Raw genomic sequence first — 26654 nt, forward strand, 5'->3', positions numbered from 1 at the left:
TTATTTCTTATAAATAATAAATATTAAAATAATTACTATTCTATCAACTTATAAATTAAAACATTAATTAATCGTTGTTATTGTTAGGCCCCATAAAAGTCTATGAGATTATCTATAGTATGTTTTAAATTGTCACTGGTGACTAGATAATTGGAACCTAGCCAAATGTTTCTTACAATAAGAGCAGAATATTATTAATCATTGATGTAACGAGCAATATGCTACACTTGCCAAACAATTAATTAAGCACAAATTACAAGCTTCATAATTCAGAAATAATTACTACGCGGCAATATATTTACACTTTATTTAAACTACCTACATTACACTATCCAAATTTAAACGTAGTCCTATCGATAAATCTTATCGTCGTGCGATGGCATACTTATGAAGTACGGGGCGGGGGGAGGTTGGGCCAAGTATCTCACAGATCCGGGCCCGGACTGCAGTTTATGCGGCAAGGTGGCGGTGGACAGGGATGGCGGGGGTAACGTGGCTGCGTACCCCGGCCAAGGTCCGTTCCACATGGGACCGGCACCCGCACCGGGACTGTTCGCTAATGGACCACCTCTGTAAGATGTCGTCGTCATTCTTAATCGAACGATGCAAATAGCAACAATGAGGATTGCAATGAACGCGACTACTCCACCTACGATACCGATGATGAGGTTGTCGTCGTTAGTCGTAGTGGCTACGCCGAGAACGGGGGCACCCTTCGGTTCCCCGGAATTTTTCGGCCTCTCGTGCGAAGGAGCGACCGACCAGATGATGTCAGGTTCCGCTGAAGTACGTTGAACTATCCTCGGTGAAGAGGTCGTAGCGGCACTACTCGAGGATGACGAAATCGTAGTCTTTTTTCTTTGGTCACAAGATAGCTCGTCGTCCCCAATTTCAATGAGTAGAAAGCCCGATAAATGATCTGGGGAATGACACCGGACGTTTTCGATGCCGACGTTCGGTATCCAACGCCGCAGAGCTCTAGCGTTACAATCGCACCGAATAGGATTGGTGTCTAGGCCGAACATGGACAAGTCAGCACGACGATCATCTAGAGCCACTAAAAGTTGAGGTTGTAATGTAGTTAGCTGACTTCCGCCGATGTCGATCGTTATCTGAGATGACCTCGGTAAGGGGAATAGAATCGCAGGAGGCAGATTTGTTATTGAGGTGTTTCGTAGACGTAGCGTAATTTCTGGTGCTTTTAATCCAGCCAGGACACCAGATGACACTGTTTTTAGTCTGCTACCCCTGAGGCCTAATTCCTCAAGTCGTGGATGTAAAATAGAATGCAATTGATCACTGCCTATATTCGTATCCTTTATCTCAACATCTAGTTTTTCAAGCGCCACCAAGTATTCTAGAGCACCTTGAATGTCGAAGTAGCCAAGTCTTGGGTAACCATAAGCTCTAAGTTCCACCAGATTTGTCAACACTCTAAATGAGTTCTTTTCTATTTTTGTGCATCTTTCCAAATTACTTATATCCAATACTCGAAGTGATGATAAACCTTCGAAATTGCCATCAATGACCACTACAATTGGATTGAAGGATATATTTAATTTCTGAAGATTTTTAAGTTTTGGCCACGATATAGCTAACGAATTGGCGATTTCATTGATTTGGTTATATGACAAATCTAATGATTCTAGTAAAGTTGTCCGTGTAAATGTTTTTTCGGAGAGTTTAGTTATATTATTATGGGATAAATTAAGTCTGTATAAGAATGGAGTTTCGAGCTGGCCAACTTGTTTTATGCCTGTTCCGGCAAGATTTAAATCTCTAACAGTTTTTGGTTCTGTAAGCACATTGTTTATAGTTTTTTCAGACAATGGATTATAAGACAAATCTAGCTTTTTGATATTGACCATTACGCTGTCCTCAGCTGGTATATCTACTATTTCATTGTTTGACAAATCGACAGAAGAAACAAAGAAATATTGCTTCTGCAGTGCTTTCAAGGGAGCTTGTTCGAATAAATTGTGACTCAAAATTATGGACTCTAACATGTTCAGCCTGGACCTGTCAAATATGTTATCGGGTAGCTCGGTCAGAAGGTTGCCAGCGAGATTAAGAACTTCCAGTCTTATCAGACCTTCAAATAATCTATCTCCCAAGCGGTCTATTTTATTATACGAAAAATCTAAGTGCTGAATTTGGGAGGAGTTGTGGAACGCCATTTCACTTATCGAGTCTATTTCGTTACGCGCCAATAACACTGTTCTTAGTTTAGGCAAGCGAGCGAAATCTAATTCATCAACGTTCTTCAAAGCGTTCCCAGACAAATCCACTAATTCAAGGTATTGTAGAGTACTTATGAGCTCAGACGGGAAAAAGTTAAACTTGTTATTAGTGAGAATAATTTCGCGCAGCCTTGGATGTATCTTAAACGAGGAGGGAAACAAATAACTCAGTTGATTGTCTGAAACGTCTATCACCTCTAAGCTCGTTCCGGTGTTAAAGAATTCGCCCTTAAAAGCGTTAAGCTGATTACCTTTTAATGATAAATATTGAATCGACATTACGTTTACGAAGGCCGGGGTTCTTATTGTTACAATGTTGTTATAAGATAGATCCAAATGAGTTAAGTTCTTTAAATTTTTAAACGTTCCCTCGGTGATCTCCTGGAGATAATTGTTAGACAAATATATTTGCTGAAGATTATGATTCTTCGAGAATAAATTTACGGGCAGGGCTTTCAATCCGACATCACTAATATCCACCACTTGTAAGGCGTCGTTCTGACTGAAGACATTTTGCGGCAGGACATTTATGTGCAAGTTATGGCTAAGATTCAAATGCGTCAAACTGGGCACCATCTGGAAGGCGTCGACGGGAATTTCCGAGATTTGATTTCCGGATACGTCGAGGAACCAAAGATTCACAAACTTCAATTGTTGTCCGGTGAAACCGAGGACTCTATTTTGGTTCAAAGACAAAAACTCTAAAGTCGTTTCCAAACCGCTGAACACTTCCGCCGAAATCGAGTTCAATAGATTTCCCGATAAGTCTAAGTGGCGTAAGTTCTTAAAGTGTTCGAAGGCGGCGGGCGGCAATTCTCTGATAACGTTTCGGGAGAGCACTAAAGAATTGATTCTGTCGGATACGGCATGAAGTATGTCACTCGATAGCGCCGTGACTCTATTGAAACCTAAATGAATGGAGGTGAGGCTCGGCAGGCGCGATAAGGCGGTGGCGGGGATCAGCAGTATATTGTTGTCCCGCAACAACAGCGTCTGCAAGCTCGTTAATCCGTCGAATGCATCGTCCTCCACCTGAAATGATCAGTGTACGATTTAATATAATTATTGTTTTACTTACAAGGTTACGAGGTTGTGTACATGATAATATTACTTATGGTGTCTTAAATAAAATTAAGAATCGATATAGAAATAATTAATCTACTTTTATTTCGGGAAAAGTTACGACTCTTTTGAGGTTTTAATATTACGAAGACACGGGAAACATCTCATATATATAACGAGCTATTGCCCGCGGCTTCGCGTATTTTAACCCCTTGGAGGTGGAATTGATCAAAATCCTTTCTTAGCGGATGCCTACGTCATAATATCTACCTGCATGCCCAGCCCGATCGGTCCAGTGGTTTGGGCTGTGCGTTGATAGATCACCATGTCAGACAGTCACCTTTGAGTTTTATAATAATATCTAGATATAAGTCTATATAACTAAAATAAGGGATTTCACTTTGCGCTTACAAAGTCGCAGGAAATATCCAATATTATATAAGTCCATATAACTAACACATTATGTAACAACACAATATAACGTACCGTGCGGAGGGAATTGACTCCGACGTCCAAGTATCTCAACTCGGTTAGACCCACGAAGGTCCCGGGGGAGAGCTTCACTAAATTATTTCTGCTCAGATCCAACACTTCCATCGCCGTCAGGGAGTTCAGGTGGCTGTGGTCGATGTTCTGTAACGCGATTACATATTATTATTTAATACATGAAGACTAACCATAATATTATGTTCAAAAACTTCGTAGAAAGTTATGTGATCTAAGCTGTTTCGCCAAACTAACATTAGAGAGAAAAAAAATTTTATGTAATGTTAGCAATTTACAATATAATACATTGTAAGATAAATAATAGCACTGAAAAAGCAATGTTTTTGGTGATTTTTTTAAAAAAGTTACTCATTCAGCGCTGATACTTTCCCATAGGAACTTAATATAGGGTACCCATTACGTGAGGTGTTTTTTTTACTATTTTTTTACCCCCCCCCCTCTGGTGGGATTTTATTCAACCCCCCCTCCCCCCCACAAATCTAACGTGAGATTTTTCAAAATGTGGGTTTCTTACGTAAATGTTTGGTTTGACAGTCACATTTGTGAATAACGATTACGCTTACGATTAAATCTTAAGCATGCGTAAAATCTGGATGAAATGGACCAAAATAGTGTTATTTTGATTAGAAAAAAATTACGTGAGATTAGATGAGATTTCACCCGCCCCCCCCCCCCCCCCCTCTCCCCTAAACACCTCACATAATTTGTGGACGCCTCCTAACTGCCGCACTCAGAGTGGAACATCAATTACTTAAATGTAATTTTGACATAAGCCTCATAACATTATCTGTCAAACTCTTCATAAATTCATAAATGTCTCTGAGTTAGTTTCATAACACCCTGTTTAAGTATAATTTGACTTACCGTGATCATATTGCTCGATAAATTCAAATGTTTGAGAGACGAGAAAGATTTAAGTGCGACCGTCGGGAAGTCCGTTATAAAGTTTTGCGAGAGGTCCAATTTCTCCAAGTTTTCGATCCCCTGGAACACGTCACTGTTGAACTTGGAGAGCCTGTTCCTGCCCAGGTCGAGGCTCTGAAGGTCACCGAGGCTGACGAAGGCCCCGCCCTCGATAGCGGATATCATGTTTCCGTGTAAATCGATCTCCTCTAATGTCTTCTGAGAGACGAACGTCGCTTGCCTGATTAAACCTGAAACATGAAACGGTGAGATGCGAAGTTTATCGTGAAATTTTCCGTGATGATATTCGATTTTCAGGTTGTAAAGATGTAAAACAAGATTTTATTTTTATATCTGTACCTTTTTAGTTTTCTAATATGTTTGAGCGTTGTGTTTTCTTTTACCGTTTAGGATAGATTTGGTACGCATGAATAGGTGTTTTACGAAAATAGAAACACCTATTTTCCGAAACTGAATTGGACTAACCGTGGGCGGACCTGCCGGAGGGCTCCTGATAGCATTCAATATTCCTTTCAAAACATTAATATAAAAAGGGTGCCCGGCCAGCCTCGTATAAATAAAAATAGTTTGAAGTACGTCCTATTTACGGAAAGTTCTTTTCCTTCCACAACAAAAAAGATTTATTTTACTTTGAGCGTCGAGTTTGAGCACTTTGCGAAGTAGGTACGACGAGCCCTCGCCTACATTATAATTGTGAAAAAACCGACTTACCTATTCTGTTTTCCCTCAGAGAAATAACTTTTAATGATTGGGGCCCATTGAGTGAGGAAGACGGAACGAAATTCATATTGTTACGATCCAAGCGCAATATCTGAAAATAAAATTTACATAAAATATCTTTACTACGGGAATATCATGCTGAAATTAAATTACAAAAAATCCGAATACAATTCTTCGTTTTCTCGGATAAAACGATAAACGCAATAATAATAATAATATCTAAGTCCGGCCCCATGCTAAGTACGTGAAGGACTTGTGTTACAGGTACCAGACAACGGAAATATATTTAAAATACTTTTATACTATACATATATTTAAGATTTTTATTATATGATACACATCCAAGACCCAGGAACTTTTGAAAAACTTTTTGTTCCGTCGGCGGGATTCGAACCCGCGACCCCCGGCTTGAGCTACCAACAGCCCACTGAGCCACAGAGGTCGTCAAATAGGCAATACATGGAATGTCAGTTGTAGGAAATAATATTCTGAGTACCTACGTGGAACACTACTATCTTAACTACCACTACTATCTTAATGTTGGAAACATGCCTTAAAACCTAACATACTCGTACTTACTTTAAATCCTAGGGTCCTACATTATGATATATATATTTTTTATGAAATAAGGGGGCAAACGAGCAAACGGGTCACCTGATGGAAAGCAACTTCCGTCGCCCATGGACACTCGCAGCATCAGAAGAGCTGCAGGTGCGTTGCCGGCCTTTTAAGAGGGAATAGGATAATAGGGGAGGGTAGGGATGGGAAGGGAAGGGGAAAGGGGAGGATAGGAAAGGGAATTGGGCCTCCGGTAGACTCACTCACTCGGCGAAACACAGCGCAAGCGCTGTTTCACGCCGGTTTTCTGTGAGAACGTGGTATTTCTCCGGTCGAGCCGGTCCATTCGTGCCGAAGCATGGCTCTCCCACGTATAAGTATTTTGTTATACATTTATTATAACATAAGAAAGAGGTTGGCCAGTGTGTTGACCTATAAACTAATATATTATGTATTATTTATTTGGGTATTAGTTTATAGATCAAGACACACGCCAAACTCTCAAGAGCTAAAAACTTTTAATTTCGCACACGTGTTCCCTTAATGACGGAGGCATCTACCAAGCAAGGATTTTTATATACTTATAAGGAGATACATAATCGACGAGATACCCTCAATTTGAGCAGGCAAAAATAGTACAGTATTATAATTATAGTAATAGCTCACCTTGAGTACATCGCAGCCTATCAGTAAGCCTTCCTCGATCCCCCTTATGTTGTTCCCGCTCAAATCCAGTTCTTCCAAAGCCGGCAGGTTATGGAATTCCGTCGTCGAGAATATCGGGTTCAGGTTGTCTCCGAGCAGATTGTCAGCCAGCACCAACTTGGTCAAGTTCCCCCTCACTCCGGCCAGCAGACGGTCAGGCAGCCTCCGGAGACTGTTGTGGGAGAAGTCCAGCTCTTTCATCGGCAACCCATACGAGGAAAATATCTGGAAATAACCAAAAATTAACAACCACAAATCAAAAGCTGAAAAAAATAATTTAAGAAAGTACATTAATTATAAAATTATTCTTAACAGACTGCCGAATAAAACTTCTGTATATAATATAATAAACTTTTTTATTGCTTCAATTTTCTAGCCACCAAAGTCCAAAAATAATACCAAAGTCCTTCAGCTACTTAGCACTTTTATGAGTGCTATGCAATGCTATTAAGAGGATTCCACACCGCCCTTTTTTCCATACAAACGTTGTCCCCTGTTTCCTCCCTGGATAATGCTAGTAGAGTTATAATTTTTTTCCTGAATATCTACGGCCACTAATACAATGTCCCTATGTTTTCTTTCTTCTCATAATTTAATTATTAAATAAGATATGAACGTTCAAAAACCCAAAAAAATGGCCAGATTTTCCACTGTGTTCAAACGTCCAGAAAACAGATTTGGCTAGATTATACAAAAAAAGCAAAACATAGGAACACAGCTCAAGCCTTTTTTTAATCTTTAATGAAAAAAGTACTTAAATCGGTTAAGTTTTGGAGAAGGAATAAGGGGACAACGAATCGTTGATTTTCTGGATTTTCTGCAGTTGTCTCTATCGCGTTCTGCGGTATAGGCTTGAGGTAAGGGAGACAGCTATAGATATTACACGTACTTTTTTTTCATTTCTCTAGCCCCTGTTGTATCCTCTTAAAGAGTTGTTTAAATTTCTCTTGATTATATTATAATATAATCATGATATTATTATACAATACTAGATGAGAAGGCGAACTTTGTGTGACTTTCCTATTCATAATAATATTATGAGGAGAAAGGTTTATAATTTTATATAGATCTTCTCTGGACTTCCAGGAATTATTCAGGACCGCCTCTCGAGAGCGAGAGTAATAAATTTGAAATTCATTTTTTTATTTATAAAAGATTGTATTCGTTGTAAAAAGTCTCAAAACGAATCTATTGACACCTCATTCATAAGCGCTACGTTAAAAAATATGCACACAAATATAGGGTGCAATTTAACCTTCCTGCCATATTTGGATATAATGATCCTTGTCTATATATATAAAAATCAATTGCTGTTCGTTAGTCTCGCTAAAACTCGAGAACGGCTGAACGGATTTATCTTATCTTGGTCTTGAATTATTCGTGGAGGTCTAGGGAAGGTTTAAAAGGTGAGAAAAATTCGAATAATTGCCGGGAAAATCCTCAAAACAGCATTTTTCTATTTCCCATACAAACGTTTTCTAAATAAAATGGAGAGTCAATTTGTAATTTATTACCGCTGCATAAAGTTCAAATTCGCGTGCGCGTTGGAGGACCTAATATCGCGTTCTGAAACTCAACAAAAGTGAAAGTGAATCGCGAACGCGACAAAATTGCATAGTCTCAAAATACATAGTACATAAATAAACACAATTTTAGCTAACTTCAGTTATTACTCTGTCCGATTATTTTTTTATTTTAGCTAACTTAAGTTGTTACTCTGTCCGATTATTTTTTTAATAAGACTATATAGAAATCGAAAGATAAATCTATATATATAAAAATCAATTGCTGTTCGTTAGTCTCGCTAAAACTCGAGAACGGCTGAACGGATTTATCTTATCTTGGCCAATTTTGATGAAATTTTTTGTGTGTGTTCGTGGAGATTCGAGAATGGTTTAGATTTACAGTTTGGTCTACTGGAAAATGTTTTTTCAATTAATTTCTTATTTATAAGGAGTTGTTGATTTTGGAATGTTTTACATTAGATCCGGCGGACGGCGCTATCATCGCATTCAATATTATTCTATTTCAATTTTAGTTTGTCCTGACAGATGGTGCTACGATTAATTTGAAAAAAAATTTGTTATTCAATTTATGTGCTGATTAAAATATTAAATAAATAACACATAGGCTACAATTTTAACCGACTTTCAAAATGGGGGAGGTGTTATGTTCGTTTTCTTATATTCAACGATTACTCCGCCGTTGGTTAACCGATTTTCAAAATTTTTCTTTTGGTATATAGGGTATTATATTATATCCCAATTTGGTATTATATTCAGAAAAGTGATGATCTGATGAAGGATCCATAAGTAATCGAGGGAACTCCTCAAAACTTATAGGGAAACATATGGTGACTTCGGTTTCGTGAGAAGTATTCTAAGCATATGCTACCAACAAGTAAGATTTTGCACCGAGATATACCTGGTATACTGTGGTTCGGAAGGTGCTGAGAGAATTCCTGATTCTTTATAGATACAAGTTTGGGAGTTTCGGCGTTGTTTTAAGAACAGAAAGCATATGCTACTATGCAAATTACATTCTTCATCATCATCATCACTACCATATTATAGTCTTTTAGATCGAGACTCGAGTTTGTCAAGCGATAATTAAAAAAAATCTATATCTACCTAATATTATAAACCTGAAGAGTATGTTTGCTTGAACGCGTCAATCTCAGAAACTACAGGTCCGAATTTAAAAACTTATCTCAGTGTTAGATAGATCATTTATCGAGTAAGACTCATCATTTATCGAGAAGGTTATATTATATTATTACTCTAAGACTAATACGACAGAAGAAACTCAGGAAAATATGGGAAAAACGGGGGAAATATTTTTTATGGGAAAATGTACCTACGGATTCTGTAAAATTTCTAATTTACGCGGGCGAAGCCGCGCGGGACATCTAGTTAAAAATAAAAATACACGTATTTCTTCTTTTATAATCACTCAGTACTAATCTTTTAAGAAATAGCCTCCGTAAGTTATCCTACCAAACACCACAAAATATGGACACATGCGCGGCCCGGGGGCCGGGGGGGGGGGGGGGGGGGTGGGGGGGGCGTGACAAACAAAATAATTACGTGTTAGCTACACAACTACGCGCGTGGTACTAAACGGTCACCGGCGACCGGCGGGCGGCGGGCCTCCCGCCTCCCACCCCTCGCGTCACCCCCGCTTTACCCCTACGCATAACCGGTCTCGACTGGATATCTGTGCGGCGCGATGTACTAGCTCGGTCGCAATATCGTAATTATTATTAACTTATGAAGTGACTATTGTGCATCGATTTTTTTGGGATAAAATATGTTATTGTAAAAAAATTAACACCCTATTGTTTTTGGTTTAATGGACTCACCTAATGATACCTAAGCCCCAGAAAAAATTTGGCAGGTAGGTTTAATTGCAACCTGTATAATATGTTTTCGTATAAACATTACTGGAATCGTTAGAGCCAGTCCACACGGCGCGTTGCGCCATCGCAGCGTTATTAGTTATTACTAGACATCGGATTATATGCATTTGCATAATTGCATAAGCAAATGCATATAATGGCACTTTTTAGGCGATAGTGCATATTTTTGCAATTTTTCGTTGATAGTGCATACTTTGGTAGTTTTGTGCCCTCGTAGTCTCCAAACTAGCTATCATGACACACACCGAGGCCACAAAACAGAGGTACGATAGATCAAAACACTTCAAATATGTGGCTCCATCCATATTTAAACTACGGGACCCTAAAAATGCAATACTCCCAATAGGCACAATATCTTTCTAGAAACAACATTTTTCTTTATAGTTGGCAACATTTGTAAAAAATTTCAATAAAGTAGTAACAATTTAATAAAGAAAATTATTATAGTTATTGGTGCTGTATAAGAAATGAAAAACCCTGCATTTGATGAAATTATAAAAATTGGCACTTTTATTAACGGCACCGCCGGAAAACTCTTCAAAAAAAATTTTATATTAAGTGACCTTTGATTGTGCACATTTTGTGCACATTTCGGCCATTTTTTTCGTGCATATTTGCATGCATATTTCAGCGCTTTGATCGTGCATATAATCCGATGTCTTGTTATTACTTATTACGAAGCAGTCTTAACGTCAATACCCCCTTCGGCTTCATCTCGGGGGCTGCTGTCCGTTATGTGTGCGTTGCAACGACGCAGCGCGCATTGTGAACACCTTGGTTATTAATTGTATGTAAAACAACGCAACGGCAGCGCTGCGTCGACGCAATGCTGACGCAACGCGCCGTGTGGTCTGGCTCTTACCTAGTGGCTCTCTCTCTCTCTCTCTCTCTCTCTCTAAGATAAAGAGCATACGGATCGCCTGATGGCAAGCGCGTTACAAGTATTCTTGATAAAAGATAAGAAATGTGAATTTTACACAGCATCTACAAAAACGTACCGCGTTTTGCCCCTAGCGTTTCATTATGCAGATTTCTCTGACGAGTTTTCTTCATAGCCGAGTAATATCATTTTTGAAACTATCTTCTCTAACGCTTGAGTAACCAGTTTAATATTATGATAGCTTGTTTATAAAATATGTAAAAGATTTTACGTAATAGAAATTAGAAATCTAAATGATTAAAATAATTCTAAACCTTACAGCTACTCAGTATTTAATTTTGAACTTGAATAGATAACAGTAATTATTTACTTGGACGAATCCTAGCAATTAACAACAATAATTTTAAATATTAACTCACATAATTTCAGCCCAACAATAATTACTTTCTAATAAAAATATTTACACAGAGGTTTGCATGTTTTTTTGTGAATTGGAATTTTCGTATTGAAATAGTCACCTGACGGACAAAGACAGCGGACCTGAATCTGTAGCCAAGACCTCTTCTTTATAGAAAATGTATGAAATTGACATTAGACGAGTCGTACGTCAACTTCATATTAACGAACGCTTATGTCGATTCCATTCATTTTGATCGGCGATTCTATAAAGAAGCGATAAAGAAAAGGTCATGGCTAAAGGGCGAAGGAAATCTACATAATATTTATTTGGGACGAGTGTACGATATTGCGATGTATGATGTGTTCTGAATTAATGTAGTAAGTGCGATGAAGTTATGAATGGATTGCGAAAGTTTTAAGGCCAACCGCACACAGAGCACAACTTATATAAAAAAATTATAATATATTTTTAAGTAAGCGCCCCTGGTTATTAATAAAATATTAATAAAATACATATAATTTCGTCCTTGTGGGTTGATGAAAACAATAACTATAATGTCTATACAAAGTGTAACCAAGCTAAGTGATAATACTTTAGGGTGTGTACTACGGTGTGCATGAGTCCCCTGTATATAGTTCACTGCCAAAGAAGCTGCGCTGAAAGAGTAACTTTTTTTTAAGTTTCGCAAAGTTTTCTGTAAGAGGAGTCCACACCGCCTTTTTTTCCATACAAACGTTGTCCCCTGTTTCCTCCCTAGATAATGCTAGTAGAGTTATAATTTTTTTTTCCTGAATATCTACGGCCACTAATACAATGTCCCTATGTTTTCTTTTTTTTCATAATTATATTATGAAATAAGATATGAACGTTCAAAAACCCCAAAAAAATGGCCAAATTTTCCGCTGTGTTCAAACATCCAGAAAACAGATTTGGCTAGATTATACAAAAAAAATAAAACATAGGAACACAGCTCAAGCCTTTCTTTAATCTTTAATAAAAAAGTACTTAAATCGGTTAAGTTTTGGAGAAGGAATCAGGGGACAACGAATCGTTGATTTTCTGCAGTTGTCTCTATCGCGTTCTACGGTATAGGCTTGAGGTAAGGGAGACAGCTATAGATATTACACGTAAGTACTTTTTTTTCATTTTTCTAGCCCCTGGTGTATCCCTCTTAAGTTAAGCAAAAAAATGTTTTTTCAGCGCTGTAACGCTCACAGTGAACTCTATACGAAAGGCACATACACACTCTCAAGTATTATTAATTAGTTTTGTTACACGTTGTATAAACAGTGTGTATTCTTCATTAGTGAGGGTAAGTGTACGTTAGTCCTAGTATGAGTGGCATGCATGAGTTGTCGGACAAGATGCATTTATCAGATCGTGAATCGCGTGACATCACTAGAAATCGGAGCAACAATGGCCGCAATTAACCGGCTAAGCTTATATTTACAGACGCGCGGAGAATACCCGATGGCCCGAAATATCGCCTTTTAGAACGTTTCGCGGGAAGTTGAGAGGTAAAATAGGTTAGTCTGTCTCTCAGATTAGTTACTAGCAAAGATTTTAGCTTTTAGCAGCAACCACATCAATAGCAGGATGATAATGGAGAAGAAAGAGACATATACCTAATGAGGGACGATTGGCGCTATGTAGTCGTAGGATCTATCGTATCAATTGTCATGTCAAAAATGCTCAAAATAGGAGGCATTTTAAGCGTTTTGATCGTTTTTCACGCTAAATGGAACGCGGGGATTAAGTCCTAAAATAGCTTCCGCATGTCACATGTCTGTATGATACGACATTTGACACGAAAGACCATACCGACTTTGTGCGTCTAGCATGCGCGTACAACGAGATATCTCACTCTTCTGTGTAGTTATATAATATTATGGTCGATATAACTACACACGACAAAATCTTCTCGTTTGCGCATCTTAGGCCGGCTGCAGCTGGTACAAATGATAATATATCGACAACCCTCATTGATTGAACTACATTCCAATAATTTTTAACGGAGAAAGACAATGAAGGCTACAATGCGTCGATGCCTCAAACCACTTGTGATCGCGCAGAAGGATTTCTGTATAATTAAAAATTTAACTTTTGACATGAATTAGCAATAAATAATTAGAATATTTTCGTTTAATTTCTATTTCTACATAATTTGCAGTGATGTTCCTACATTAAAATATTTTTATAGTAACTGTTTCCATAAAATAAAATTAAAAACGTAAAATTTTAGGTTTTTGTTTTCTACTATGTACTTACTACAATAATAATTATGTTTAAAAAAATATTGGCAATCGTGTTACTTTTATCCACATAATGTATCTGCATGTAATCTAGCTGTAACTTTTTTTAAAACAAAAAAAATACCTGCGTGGGCAGCGATTGGTGGCCGGCGTAGCGCTGGCTGAATGCCACTATGGGTGCTCCATAAGGCAGCGGGGGGAAGTCGCCAGCGAACACCACCCGGTCACAGTTCATGAGTATCCTCAGCTGCAGAGCTCTGTCCACCTGGACCTTGCAGCGGCAGGGGTAGCGCAGGTCATCGTTAAGCTCTGAACACGGCACCCACGACTGCTGGCTCACCACGAACGGCAGAAACAGAAGAAGAAACCGCCGCATCGTGACCTGAAAACAAATGTTGGGTTTGTAACTGGTAAAGTAAACTTTATTATGTCAAAATAATTTTAGGTGGCGCCAGCGATCTTTGACCTTTTTAGTCTAGGAGCTATGTGAAAAGTCTCGCACTGTATTTTGTTAACTAAAGAAAAAAGTTAAACTCTTTTAAATACATAGACTATTATAGATTCATCAGAAAACCTCTTGGCAACTCTTAGAAAGATAATCTCCAATAATTTATAAGCTCGAAGTGACATAAGTACTTCATACTCAGTTCACATAGAGTTTGCAAAATGCGATATCGCCCTTAGGGCCAACCCACACGTACCACAACCACACGACAACCGCAACCACACGACAAACACACGACGTGGTCAGGCGTATATTTCGTATTGTAAATGAACTGGACCATTCACACGTACCACATTTTGCAGTCGTTGTCGACCACTTGTCAAATACCGACCACATCGCAACCACGTCGCAACCACATCGCAACCACAACGTTGCGTCGATGCAACGACATGCCGCCCGCGCTCTTCCAAAGCAAAAGTTGGTAGTTGGTACTGAGTAACGGGTACGCCATCGGGTACGCGTACGAAACGTTACTCACGAATGCGTTTCGTTAGGTACTCGCATTTTTCGTTGCCGTATATTTTTTATTTAATGTTTTTTTTTGTAAATATAATAATAATATTATTATTATTAAGTTTTTTTAGGGTTCCGTACCCAAGGGGTAAAAACGGGACCCTATTACTAAGACTTCGATGTCTGTCCGTCTGTCTGTCCGTCTGTCAGTCTGTCTCCAGGCTGTATCTCAAGAACCGCTATAACTAGACTTCTGAAACTTTCACAGATTTTGTATATTTGATGCCGCTATAACAAGAAATACCAATAATCGGCCAAGTGCGAGTCGGACTCGCGCACGAAGGGTTTGGGTTGGGTATGCTTTTTCTCATGACCGTGTCTTTTTTTTGTAAATCACTATTCAGTTCCTTTAACAAGTAGTCAAATGTGTTTGTGCTCATTCTAAATTTTTTGAAAAACTTTATCTTGAACCTTCGCAGTATGAGATAATCAGTACGAAATTGGCTTTGACTTTTGTTTTCCAATAAAGGATGTACCCAATAAATTCTATTTCGACGATTACGCTGACATCGCCGTCGTCTTCTTCTTATCAATAATACATATAGCAAGGATAGCAACAATAAAGTGCCCTCTTCGAAATCCACGACTTTGGGCAAGACGTGTTTCCGCTATAAAAGCCGGAGTCGAACTACAATGGTTCGACTTGCACATGACGCAACCACGTCGAAACCACATCGCATCCACGTCGCAACCACATCGCAACGTCATTTTGTCGGTACCATAACGCAACCACAAAACGCTGCAGAGGCACCATTCACACGTAACCACAGCTCGACGACATTTTGTCGTTGCGATGTTGTGTGGTTGTGGTACGTGAGGGTTGGCACTTAGACTAGAAATATCTGACACTTTATTCTCAAAATCTCAATCGCCTTTTTTATAAAAATCAATGAAATATGACAAGTTTTTTGACAGAGGGTCAATGACCGCTACCGACAGAATTCAGCATTTTGAGAGTAATAGAAAGCGAATGCTGGACTATGTCCAGCAGTGGACGACTATAGGCTGATATGATGAGGAAGCGAATTAATCATCACGTAAAAGTTGGTAATTAATTTATGAATTCGCTTTATATAAGTTTATTTTCCTGTAAAATTTGTTAGGAAGATTACTTTTAAAGCTGCTCATTACAACATTGTCATTTAGTAAGCCATTAAAACTTTTACGACGGGGTAACTCGACCATAATCACATTAATAATAATAATTGCTCTCCTTAATAACCTGTATCACCTTAATGTACCTGTAAAGGCGGTAATTTGTTTGTCGTTTTCATCAAACGATCTTAAATTTAAATTAGCTCGTGAGTTGTGAGTTCGTCGGGAATTATATCAACAAATTTCGCTTCTTCATATTTGCTCGCTGTTCTTTGATAAATCAAACAAAAGAAAACACAATATTAAGAAGCCATGTTGAATTCGAAATGTTTAAGACGACAAAAGAAATTCAAAATATGACAATGAAGTAACGAGAAAACCTTTAACAGCTCCGATACAATATTTACGAGTTACAGCGACGGAGCTTTACCGCTGTCCTTACGTGCGCTTTAATTTACCTACTACCGAAAATATGGTTTTACTATAAATACAAACACTTTTCAAATTACAGGTTTATAACTCTGTTTTAATCCAACATTGGCTGGCACTGGCTGGTGTAATTTGATCTACAAATCTCGTTTGAATAGTAAACATCAGACGCTGTTAGATGGCTCCGACTTACATTTTGGCGTCGGACGTCTGAAGCCTTTGGAGTTTGGACACATCAATATACACCACAATCAAATTTACATAGCAATAAAGGGAATACGGATACTCCTAGGTCTGTTATAATTTATGCATAAACTTGTGCGAGTATACGTCATACGTGGCTACGTGCTGTATAATCTATAAATTACTTGCTGCTCGTAAACTCGTAAAATAACCATAACGGTTACATTACTCACGTGATACTTATGATCAGTTATAAAAAATATTATCTAACAATACTAGGATACAGATGTGTGAATTCTCTATTGAGAATTCACTATCCGAACGTCGTATCTATACAGAATTACATCTATACATATTATAAAACAAAGTCGCTTTTTTCCCTCATGTCCCTTTGTTCCCTTTAATCTTTAAAGCTACGCAACGGATTTTGATGATTCTTTCAGTGTTAGATAGCCAATTTATTGAGGAAGGCTATAGGCTATATTTTATCACGCTAAGACTAATAGGAGAATGTGGAAAAAACGAGGGAAATTATTTGAAAGGGCTTATCTCGCGAACTACGGGAGCAATTTTTATGTTATTTGGCACAGATAAGAAGTACACCACGTGAAGGATCATAGCTATCGATTTTAATCATTTTTTCAGTGGCTATATATTTTATACCCGTGTGACGCCGGGGCGGGTCGCTAATAGGTTATATAGAACAGATGATTCCGTCTTTAACCCCTAAAATTTTGAACCTGGAACACGCCTCCAATTTTAAGGAGGTGAATGACATTTGTGTAAAAAGTAAAAACGTTAGAAATCGAACTCAGAAACTCTATTTAATAATGTTAATAGATAAAGTAATAACTGCATATTGCATTTAAAGAGGTGCACGCATTTATATGCAAATATATTTATGAACTTCTGGGTGTAGTCACGCGAGGAATTATAATCGACGTACGGGCATTCTAATGATGCTAAAAGACCAGTACCCCTATTCTACTAACGACTTCAACCGTACAGTAGTACATCATCTAAATAGTTCGTATTATGCAGTTTTGGTATTAAACCTGTCTACATCAGACGGTGCGATTGGTGATTGGTGAAAACTCCAAAGTTCAAAAATGTTCATGGGTCCAAAGTATACAATTAGTGCAATATTACCAATTTACAGGAGAGTGGATAAAACGCATTTTATACTCGCAAACGGACCCGCATTTTTGACCCGAGCATTTTTTCGTGTTTGTGAATTGTATGTACATGAAAGTAATTAATTGGAAAACGACTGTACAAGGAACGAAGCTGCTGCCTGCTGCAACATTAAAATTGTAGAATACGAGTGTACTTTAAATTATTCCAATTACATTTCATAAATGGTAATGATAATCAAATTGTTTTACGTTACACAGTGTATTCTAAGACACTTCATAATGATAAATTAGACTTGACCGCTAGGTCTTCCGTTTCAGGGTAATAATGAAAACTTGGCGGGCGGCCAGCGCTGTCATAGTTGATTTAAACTGGCCACTGCACCTGTGGTCCCTAAGTAAAATGGTCGTGACTTGTGATGTACATGACACTTTAGCGTGTCCGACGTCGTAAGGTCTTATAGTGTAAAGTTTATACCGGCTCAATTGCATGCGCCAATAGATAAAGTTTTTTATGAACACATGAAAAAGATTATTTTCAAAATATAACTGACTGTAGGTATTTCTGTGGGTCTATTTTTGCAATAATTGAATTTGCTAACGAGAAAATTGCGAACAACTCCCATACCAAAAAAGTTGTTTGAATACCTCGTAACCTGTACACGAAGCCAAAAAAAGATATGGCGAAAATAAATATTGTAATATTTAGTGCGACACCGACGGCCCGCAATAACTGAAGTTGGGATCCACAGCGTTCGTTATTGGTATTCATTTTATTTAGTCGATTCGTTCCGATAAATTGTTAACGAAGCTAAATTTATGTGAAAAGTTTTGCGTTCGCATTCAGAACTAGCTAAATTTGTTTCTAACTCGCCCCAACTCCCATCAGGCTTCCATCTTACTGCCACTATTTGACGACTGGAACTACGAGTGCCCTTTTTATTTATTCTCCAATATCTAGATCAAAGATTTGCCAAAGTTTCACCGATTATTGCTAAACTTTTAGTTTGGTGATATTGTTACGTTGAGTGTTTATTCTGTTATCGTCCACTCATAAAACTATTTTGTCTCTATCAATAGATCAACTTTGTCAATAGTTTGTTTAACGTGTAAGTTGTAATAAATATTCTGTTAGTTACGTAATATTATGTAGGGCGTAAAAGGGGTCTAAAGAGCTACAGAAAATGTATTAATGAAATGTACTCCTATCCATACAAAGAAAAATTATGTTCTAAAACTATGAATTTTACAACAACTAGTAATAAAAGTGGACCCTCGTTTCTGAATAAAGTTTTAATATGAGCGCGCCGAGTTAAATCATAGTAGTTTATGAAAAATATATTTTGAAGTAAGCGAAAGCCGCAATTTGGCCGGGCCCCAGGAGATTTGGAAGGCGTTGTCTAGTTTTATCAGCAGTGCTCTTTACGAAATATTTCAAAGAAAAACTTTTTTGTTTTCATAAAACAGTAGCTCCATAATACTCGCGCTGCAGCGCAGAGTTCTTACCTGCAATCTTTCCTTACAACACGTTTCTTAAAAACACTAGCTATTTGACCGAGCTTTGCTCGGTATTCGATAAAACACGAATAAAATGACATTTTCTAAAAATGATTCCTAGCTAGATCGATTTATCGCCCCCGAAACCCTATATACTAAATCTCATGAAAATCGTTGGAGCCGATTCCGAGATTCCAATTATATATAAATATACAAGAATTGCTCGTATAAAGATATAAGATACTATAATATTATGTTTGATTATGGCATGTCTTTTTGCACACTGACTGTTTTTTTTATCTAAGAAATATTTTAATATAATATACTGATATCAGATTGTTAATTAACTGTATAGTGTACCAAAATATTGAGAAAAGATTTCTTAGTCTAAATACGTACTCCACATTTCATCACCAATCACCACCCTCACTCTAGAGCTATAGAGCTTTTGTTGTACTAAAATAAATGCATTAATTTCCCTCCATCCCATATTATGTCAAGACACTTTGCACTGTTCGACGTCGCATTGCTATAAGCCATATTAATTAATATGTAAGTAATTAATAAAATATAATATGCCATATTCGTGCGTTGATTGGCGGTGTTTTGTCGGAACGATGGAAAATAGATATAACGCGCTGCGTCGGCACATTCTTTGTTGCCACTTGTCATATTGCGTCGTACGTGCGTCCATATTTCATTAGCTATGTCCACACTGTGCACTTTCATCTTCAATTTTCGTCATCAACTTCCATATTGGCGCATTCAATAATTGCATGCGTCAAGAAACGCAACGCCAGTATTGTCATTTTTGAAGTTTTGGATACGGTCAGAGGGCATGCGTTGCGGGCATGTCTCACGTTCGCTGTTGACTGCGCTATAGCGCATGCCCTTGACGAACAGAAAAAGGCACAGTGTGGACAAAGCTATTGTGCGTGCATACAGAATGTTATACTGTCAAAACGACAGAATACAGTGTGCAGCTGATCGGAATAATATGGCCTCGCTCACGACCGTATACGGCAAGCTTAGGACTTGCATGTGTGCACTTAATTAAAATAAATTCGATCTTCCCTCAACGCGCCGTCAAGCGTAATTTCCACGCTTTACGATCAAAGCCCAATCGGACTAACTGCAAACATTGACTGGATAAAATTGACTTTGGAAGAAATTAAATAAATAATAAATAAAATAATAAAATAAAAATTGTTTTATTTCCGAATAGATTTGTAACAAATACTTTCAGAACGTTGAAGCTAATGGTGCCTACCACCGGTTCTGGGACTATCCCGGCGAGAAGAACCGGCGTAAGAAACTCGCACGGGGTCCCACTTTTTACCAAAAAAGTAAGAAAAAAAATAATCTTTTTAAAATAAAATTTTCAATTGTAACTTAAAATTATACAAATCCCAGAACAAATAATTTTAATTTTTAACATTAAAATTACGAAATGCGTCCAATACTATAAGACAACATAAACTAATATACGAAGCTTATTTACTACTATATTTTTTTTAAATCAAAGTGTTAAAAATCACTTCCACAATAATTAATGACCGCGAATACCATTGACTAATAACTAATTGATTTGAAATGGCAATTCAATAATGGAATGGACAATACAATGTAGAATTGTAGTTTACTTGTGAACAATGCATAATCATTTATCCGCGCGAATTCCCAACGGATTTAGTTCTGATAGCCGTTGAAATTGCGAACCGCCTAAAATATCCGCGTAGTTTTCTTCTTTTTTGTGTAAGCCATATAAAATAGTTTTACGTATCCATACATAATATAGGGTTTATAAAGCAACAATATTTGCAAAGTTACATTTTATGTAGAGTTTTTAGTTCCCGAACCGGTGCTAGGCCTCATGTAGACGTTTCAATAATCTATACATAATACATAAATTATAATAAAATCGTAGAGGTAAAATTTTTGTACATTGAAAATAAACTTGAAAAAACGAGTCAGGGGCATGTTAGAAGAGTAATAGAACACATTTTAACTGTTTTTGAAATTTTTGTTTCTCTGTCTGTTTGTCTGTTTGTACAGGCTAATCTCTGAATCCGCTGTACCGATTTCAATGAAATTTGGCACGATCATACCTTACATCCCTGGTCAACATCTTAGATACTTTTTTTAACTAACTTTCAAAAAACAAGGAGTTAATGTTTACTTTACTGTTTTTCAAATTTGAGATACAGCCTGGAGACATACAGACGGACAGACAACGAAGTCTTAGTAGTAGGGTCCCGTTTTTACCCTTTGGGTACGGAACCCTAAAAACGGTGACTTGGTAAGTAATGGAATTGAAGAAACTCCTCGAAATTAACAACGACAACCAAAGTGATTACCAATTCTAGCAAAGGTTGATCTTTAAAACTTTTCCTAATATTCGTAAACGATTATCCAAATCCTGGATGGATATTGACCATTGCGTATCTCAATTCGTTACCGGCCATGGAAATTTTAAAGTCAATCTTTACGGATCTAAAGTTACTAGCATCGGTCGAGCACATAGTAAGAAATGGTAGAATATGTACGACAGAAGGCAGTATGTTTGAATAAACCTCTCATCATGTTCTCTGGGAGAGTTTTTTCTACCAAGATGAAAGAACTATAATGCTAGACAACCTACAGTGTAAATCTAATGTCGCATACGATATGCAAATAAAATAGTCGTAGATGGGTGTTCAATTTTCTAAATCTCGATTTTAATAACATACATTCACGCGGACGAAGTTGCGGGCAACAGCTAGTTTATAATAATAATTTATAGGAGTGATCCAGAGAATAGACTTATATATCTCTTTATTTATTTTCAAATCAATAAGAATCATTTACGTAGTTTAATCGCTGAATTGTATGGAATTTATTTCAGTGGAATTAATTTACTTGAGTATTTAATTATTGTTCAATTGTATTTCACCTGACGAGCGCTATTACGTCTGAATTTCATTGTGCTTTATTCTGCTGTTCAAAGCTGGATTTGCAAAAATGTTGATGAAACAAAATTCTATGTAAATACTTGATTAATTTATATCCATTAACTAATATACGAAAACGTGTCTGTTTGTCTGTCTGCTACCTCTTCAGAATCAAGTCAAACTTGATGAAATTTGGTATATACTTGGAATCCCGGGAAAGGACATAGGATACTTTTTATCAAGAAAATATGTACGGTTCCCGCACCACAAACCAATTTTGGCGCAAAGGAGTTGCGGGCGTCATCTGGTTAGATATTATATTTTTAAATGGTAAGATAATTCTTACTACTATACAAACTGTATAAGCCACCTTTATATCAGCAGCTACGCCTGCTTAAAATAGTATTCGAAGTGGACGAGGCCGCTGAAAAAAGGTAGTCGCATATAAAATAACGATTGCAATGTCGTGCTAAATTTGTCGCTTCCACATACTCGACCAAGTGCACAGCCAACCGATAAGGATGCTTCAACAATCTTCTCAACTAGAACTTCTTTGAAAATGTCTGTATGGACTTTGAAAATACTTATCAATTTTCATAGTAAGTAACTACCCTTAGTCATTTTTAAAGATACAATATTGAATGTTCCAGGATATTCTGGTACCTTGAACAGTATATTGTATGGTAAGACAGCTTGAGTTAGACATCGTGATTCGTGATCGAAGCGACAATCATGGTACCAGAATCAGAATGAACTATCACCAGCAGTATTTCCGGACCGATACGACCTGCAAACCTTCAAGAAAAGAGCGTATTCCCTCTTAAAAGGCCGGCAACGCACCTGCAGCTCTTCTGATGTTGTGAGTGTCCATGGGCAACGGTAGTTGCTTACCATCAGGTTACCCGTTTGCTCGTTTGCCCCCTTATTTAATAATAGAAAAAAAAATCGGGCCCCTGTCGATGTCACTTATTTGATGGAAATCTCATGATCATGTCGACGTAAATAATCCCCCAGCATAATACGCCTCCTCGAGAAACCTTTTGTTTTTATTGCTGGAAACGGAAAACCTAATTTGTTTTGATACTCGCCCCACTCTCAGGTATGTCTCAAATTTCATTTCTCCTTTAGAAACCTTTTAACAACAAACAAGGCAAAACAAAAAAGGATTGGGTATTAAGTCTTTCAATTACTCGTAATTTGCATGGAAAATAACTTTCGTATTTTGCGTGTAATTTAATTTTATTTTGTATATTTTCTTTTTCACGATAATCTAGGGCCTTGAATTCGTTCGGCCTCAAAATTACATTTTTGAGACTTATATTCGGGGGAATTTATTTTAGGCTGGAAAGTAATGATAATATTATTATCACTAGCTGTTTGACCGAGCTTTGCTCGTTATACGATAAAACTCTTTTTATATATATTTTTTTTTATGAAATAAGGGGGCAAACGAGCAAACGGGTCACCTGATGGAAAGCAATTTCCGTCGCCCATGGACACTCGCAGCATCAGAAGAGCTGCAAGTGCCGACCTTTTAAGAGGGAATAGGGTAATAGGGGAGGGTAGGGAAGGGAATAGTTGAGGGTAGTGAAGGGAATAGGGTAGGGGTTAGGGGATTGAGCCTCCGGTAAACTCACTCACTCGGCGAAACACAGCGCAAGCGCTGTTTCACGCCGGTTTTCTGTGAGAACGTGGTATTAATCCGGTCGAGCCGCCCCATTCGTGCCGAAGCATGGCTCTCCCACGTATATATATATTTATATATATATCTATTTCTATATCGTATTATTCTATATCGTAAACCTCATTTTGAGAATCAAAATTTTTAGCCCGTCAGCAACTTATTAAGTTACCAACTATAGCATATTTTGTTGTGATTAACAATAGCTTTAATGAAGCAAGCCGTCAAAAAGTTTAAGCAGCATACGAAAGACTTTAAAGTAAGTATAATGTTATGCTAGCTGGTACAATTTAAACCAGTATAATAAACTGCTATGAATTAATTTGATGAAATATGCATTGCCAACTTCGCAGCCAGCAAAGTTGTGAGCAAACTTGGAAGTTCTGCAACCCGCGCTGGTCCGGCGCGAGACATAAGACAGATTAACGATGCCCTAGAAAATACACAATCTTCATGTCAACAGGCTCCCAACTCCAGCACAAAGCTGATTCTATTATGAACTAGCTGTTGCCCGCGACTTCGTCCGCGTTAGCATAGTAGATTTCCCACGTTTTTTCCACATTGTCCTCTATTTCTTCGCTCCTATTAGTCTTCGTGTTATAAAATGTAGCCTATAGCCTTCCTCAATCAATGGGCTATTCAACAGTAAAAGAATTTTTCAAATCGGACCAGTAGTTCCTGAGATTAGCGCGTTCAAACAAACAAACAAACATGTTTGAGTGAATGCTCGTATATTTAAGTATAAGGGTTCTCGCACAGTTGAGCTGTACGACAGTTAGACTATTGCAATCTAAGACTGTCGTACAGCTAATCCATACTAATATTATAAATGTGAAAGTGTGTCTCTCTGTGTGTTTGGTCTGTCTGTTACCTCTTCACGCCCAAACCCCTGAACTGATTTTGCTAAAATTCGGTAAGTACGGAGATAGTTTGAGTCCCGGGAAAGGACATAATATGATACTTTTTATCCCGGGGAAAGGTACGGTTCCCGCGCGATAAACGGCGTTGCGGGCGTCATCTAGTACAAAATACTTGTTTGTGTATGATTATCATAGCGTTTTTTTAGCTGTAGAAGTAGTGTGTCTTAAAACTGACGTGTCTTAAGTGAGCGAGAGCCTTAAAAGCGTATAAAACACACATGCTCCATGTTATTTAATTGCAATGGTAACAGCATTTATTTAATCTCCATATCCGGAAATATCTGGAATATTCCGTTCAGATTTTATCTTTTGTTCTAGAGAAATATAGTGTTTCACAATTCAGCGGAGCAGCCCGGTCACGTTTAAACCAATTCAAGTGAAGATTGGAGAGCTCGGACCAATTGCGGGCGAGCGCGGTTTGTCGCCGCTCATCCGATTCCAACGACTAATAATATCTTCCGTACACTTTTACACTATTTTGTAACAAATCTTTATTTATTTTCACATCCAATAAGGATGTTTTATAGCTTTATTTGTTTTAGATTTAGCTGTATGTGGTCGTTTGTTGACACATCACACAACAGTTGCAATTGACACGACTTAATATTTTCATATGATAAATATTTTGAAATTGGAACTTAAAAGCACAAATGTTTTAAGAACTCTATCTATCTCTTTTCATTACTAAATCGAGTACCTACACAGCAGGAATGAAAAATTATAATGTGTTAAAATTTTATCTCTATTGGTATGTACCAATAGAGATAAAATTTTAACACATTATAATTTTCTCTGATGGTATATGTATACCATCAGAGAAATAAATAGGCTCTCTCATATTTTGAATGATGCCATCATTCAAAATATGAGAGATAGAGAGAAAAGACAGTAATATGAGTTATGACTAGTCATCGGATTATATGCATTTGCATACTTTCATATGCAAATGCATATTATAATGGCACTTTTTAGGCGATAGTGCATATTTTGGCAATTTTCCGTTGATAGTGCATATTTCGGTAGTTTTATGCCCTCGTAGTCTCCAAACTAGCAGTCATGACACACACTGAGACCACAAAACAGAGGAACGATAGATCAAAACACTTAAAATATGTGGCTCCATCCCAGATCCAGATCCCCATCTTTCTAGAAACAAAATTTTTTTCTGTAGTTGGCAACATTAGTAAAAAATTTGAATAAAGTAGTTATCGATTTATTGAACTTCCATGGGATTACAATCGGAAAAAGTTGGTAGAAAATTAATATTGAATTGGTGCTGTAAGTATAAAAAAAAATATAAAAATATTATAAAAATTTACGCTTTTCTTAACGGCACCACCGGAAAGCTATTAAAAAAAATTATAAATTTTAATAATAAGTGACTTTTGATTGTGCATATTTTGTGCATATTTCGGCCATTTATCGTGCATACTTGCATGCATATTTCGGCACTTTGATCGTGCATATAATCCGATGTCTAGTTATGACCTAACAAATAGCTATTAGCTACTCACTCATAACTTTCAGTTTTACTTCTATGTTTTTATCTTAATGTAATACTTATGTCCACGGCAAAACTGTGCATATGTACTAGGTAAGTACGGCATTGTTGTATGAGTTGTATGACTTATCGTCAAACTAGTAGCGATCTATACACGAGGCACGTACCGTAGCCACAAAATACACTACACCGTGCTACTGGGAAACCAACAAAAACAGATCCTAGTATTAGTTTCGCTGCGTATATCTGAAATACGAGCATCATACATTCGAAGTTGCTTCATAGGATTGAGTAAGTTGTATTGGATTTAACATTTCACCGCAACGTTATAAATTAATATCCTGCTATAGCTAAGAGGACAGTAAGTGATTTTGGCAGTTTGTGTATCATGTATGTATTATTTTAATCTGCGGCTTCAACCTTTGGCAAAAAAGAAGCTAATCGGCAAAATTTTTGAATTCAGCTGGATACACGACTAAAGCCGAAAGTTTTCTTAAGTTGCGAAGAAAAAAGAAACATCCTTCAAATGCAATATTTAACTTATTTCATCTACAGTTATATCAATCATTCAACACAAAACTAGCCGGCAATTAAATGAAAA

General features: G+C 37.4%; 1 protein-coding gene across 1 annotated transcript in view; it reads right to left on the minus strand.

The window, feature by feature from the left end:
• Window positions 1–87: 87 nt before the first annotated feature.
• LOC121725317 (protein artichoke) overlaps window positions 88–26654 on the minus strand; it is a 96042-nt gene continuing 69475 nt past the window's right edge. Inside the window, exons 3-8 of the mRNA XM_042112208.1 lie at window positions 13791–14048; window positions 6678–6941; window positions 5445–5544; window positions 4674–4963; window positions 3789–3935; window positions 88–3272 (exon numbers count right to left, since the gene is read on the minus strand). Coding sequence (XP_041968142.1) covers window positions 351–3272; window positions 3789–3935; window positions 4674–4963; window positions 5445–5544; window positions 6678–6941; window positions 13791–14042 — 3975 coding nt within the window. The 5' untranslated portion in view covers window positions 14043–14048 and the 3' untranslated portion in view covers window positions 88–350. The remainder of the gene's footprint in view (window positions 3273–3788; window positions 3936–4673; window positions 4964–5444; window positions 5545–6677; window positions 6942–13790; window positions 14049–26654) is intronic.

Source organism: Aricia agestis, chromosome 3, assembly GCF_905147365.1.
Source record: "Aricia agestis chromosome 3, ilAriAges1.1, whole genome shotgun sequence".
Classification (NCBI taxonomy): Eukaryota; Metazoa; Arthropoda; class Insecta; order Lepidoptera; family Lycaenidae; genus Aricia; species Aricia agestis.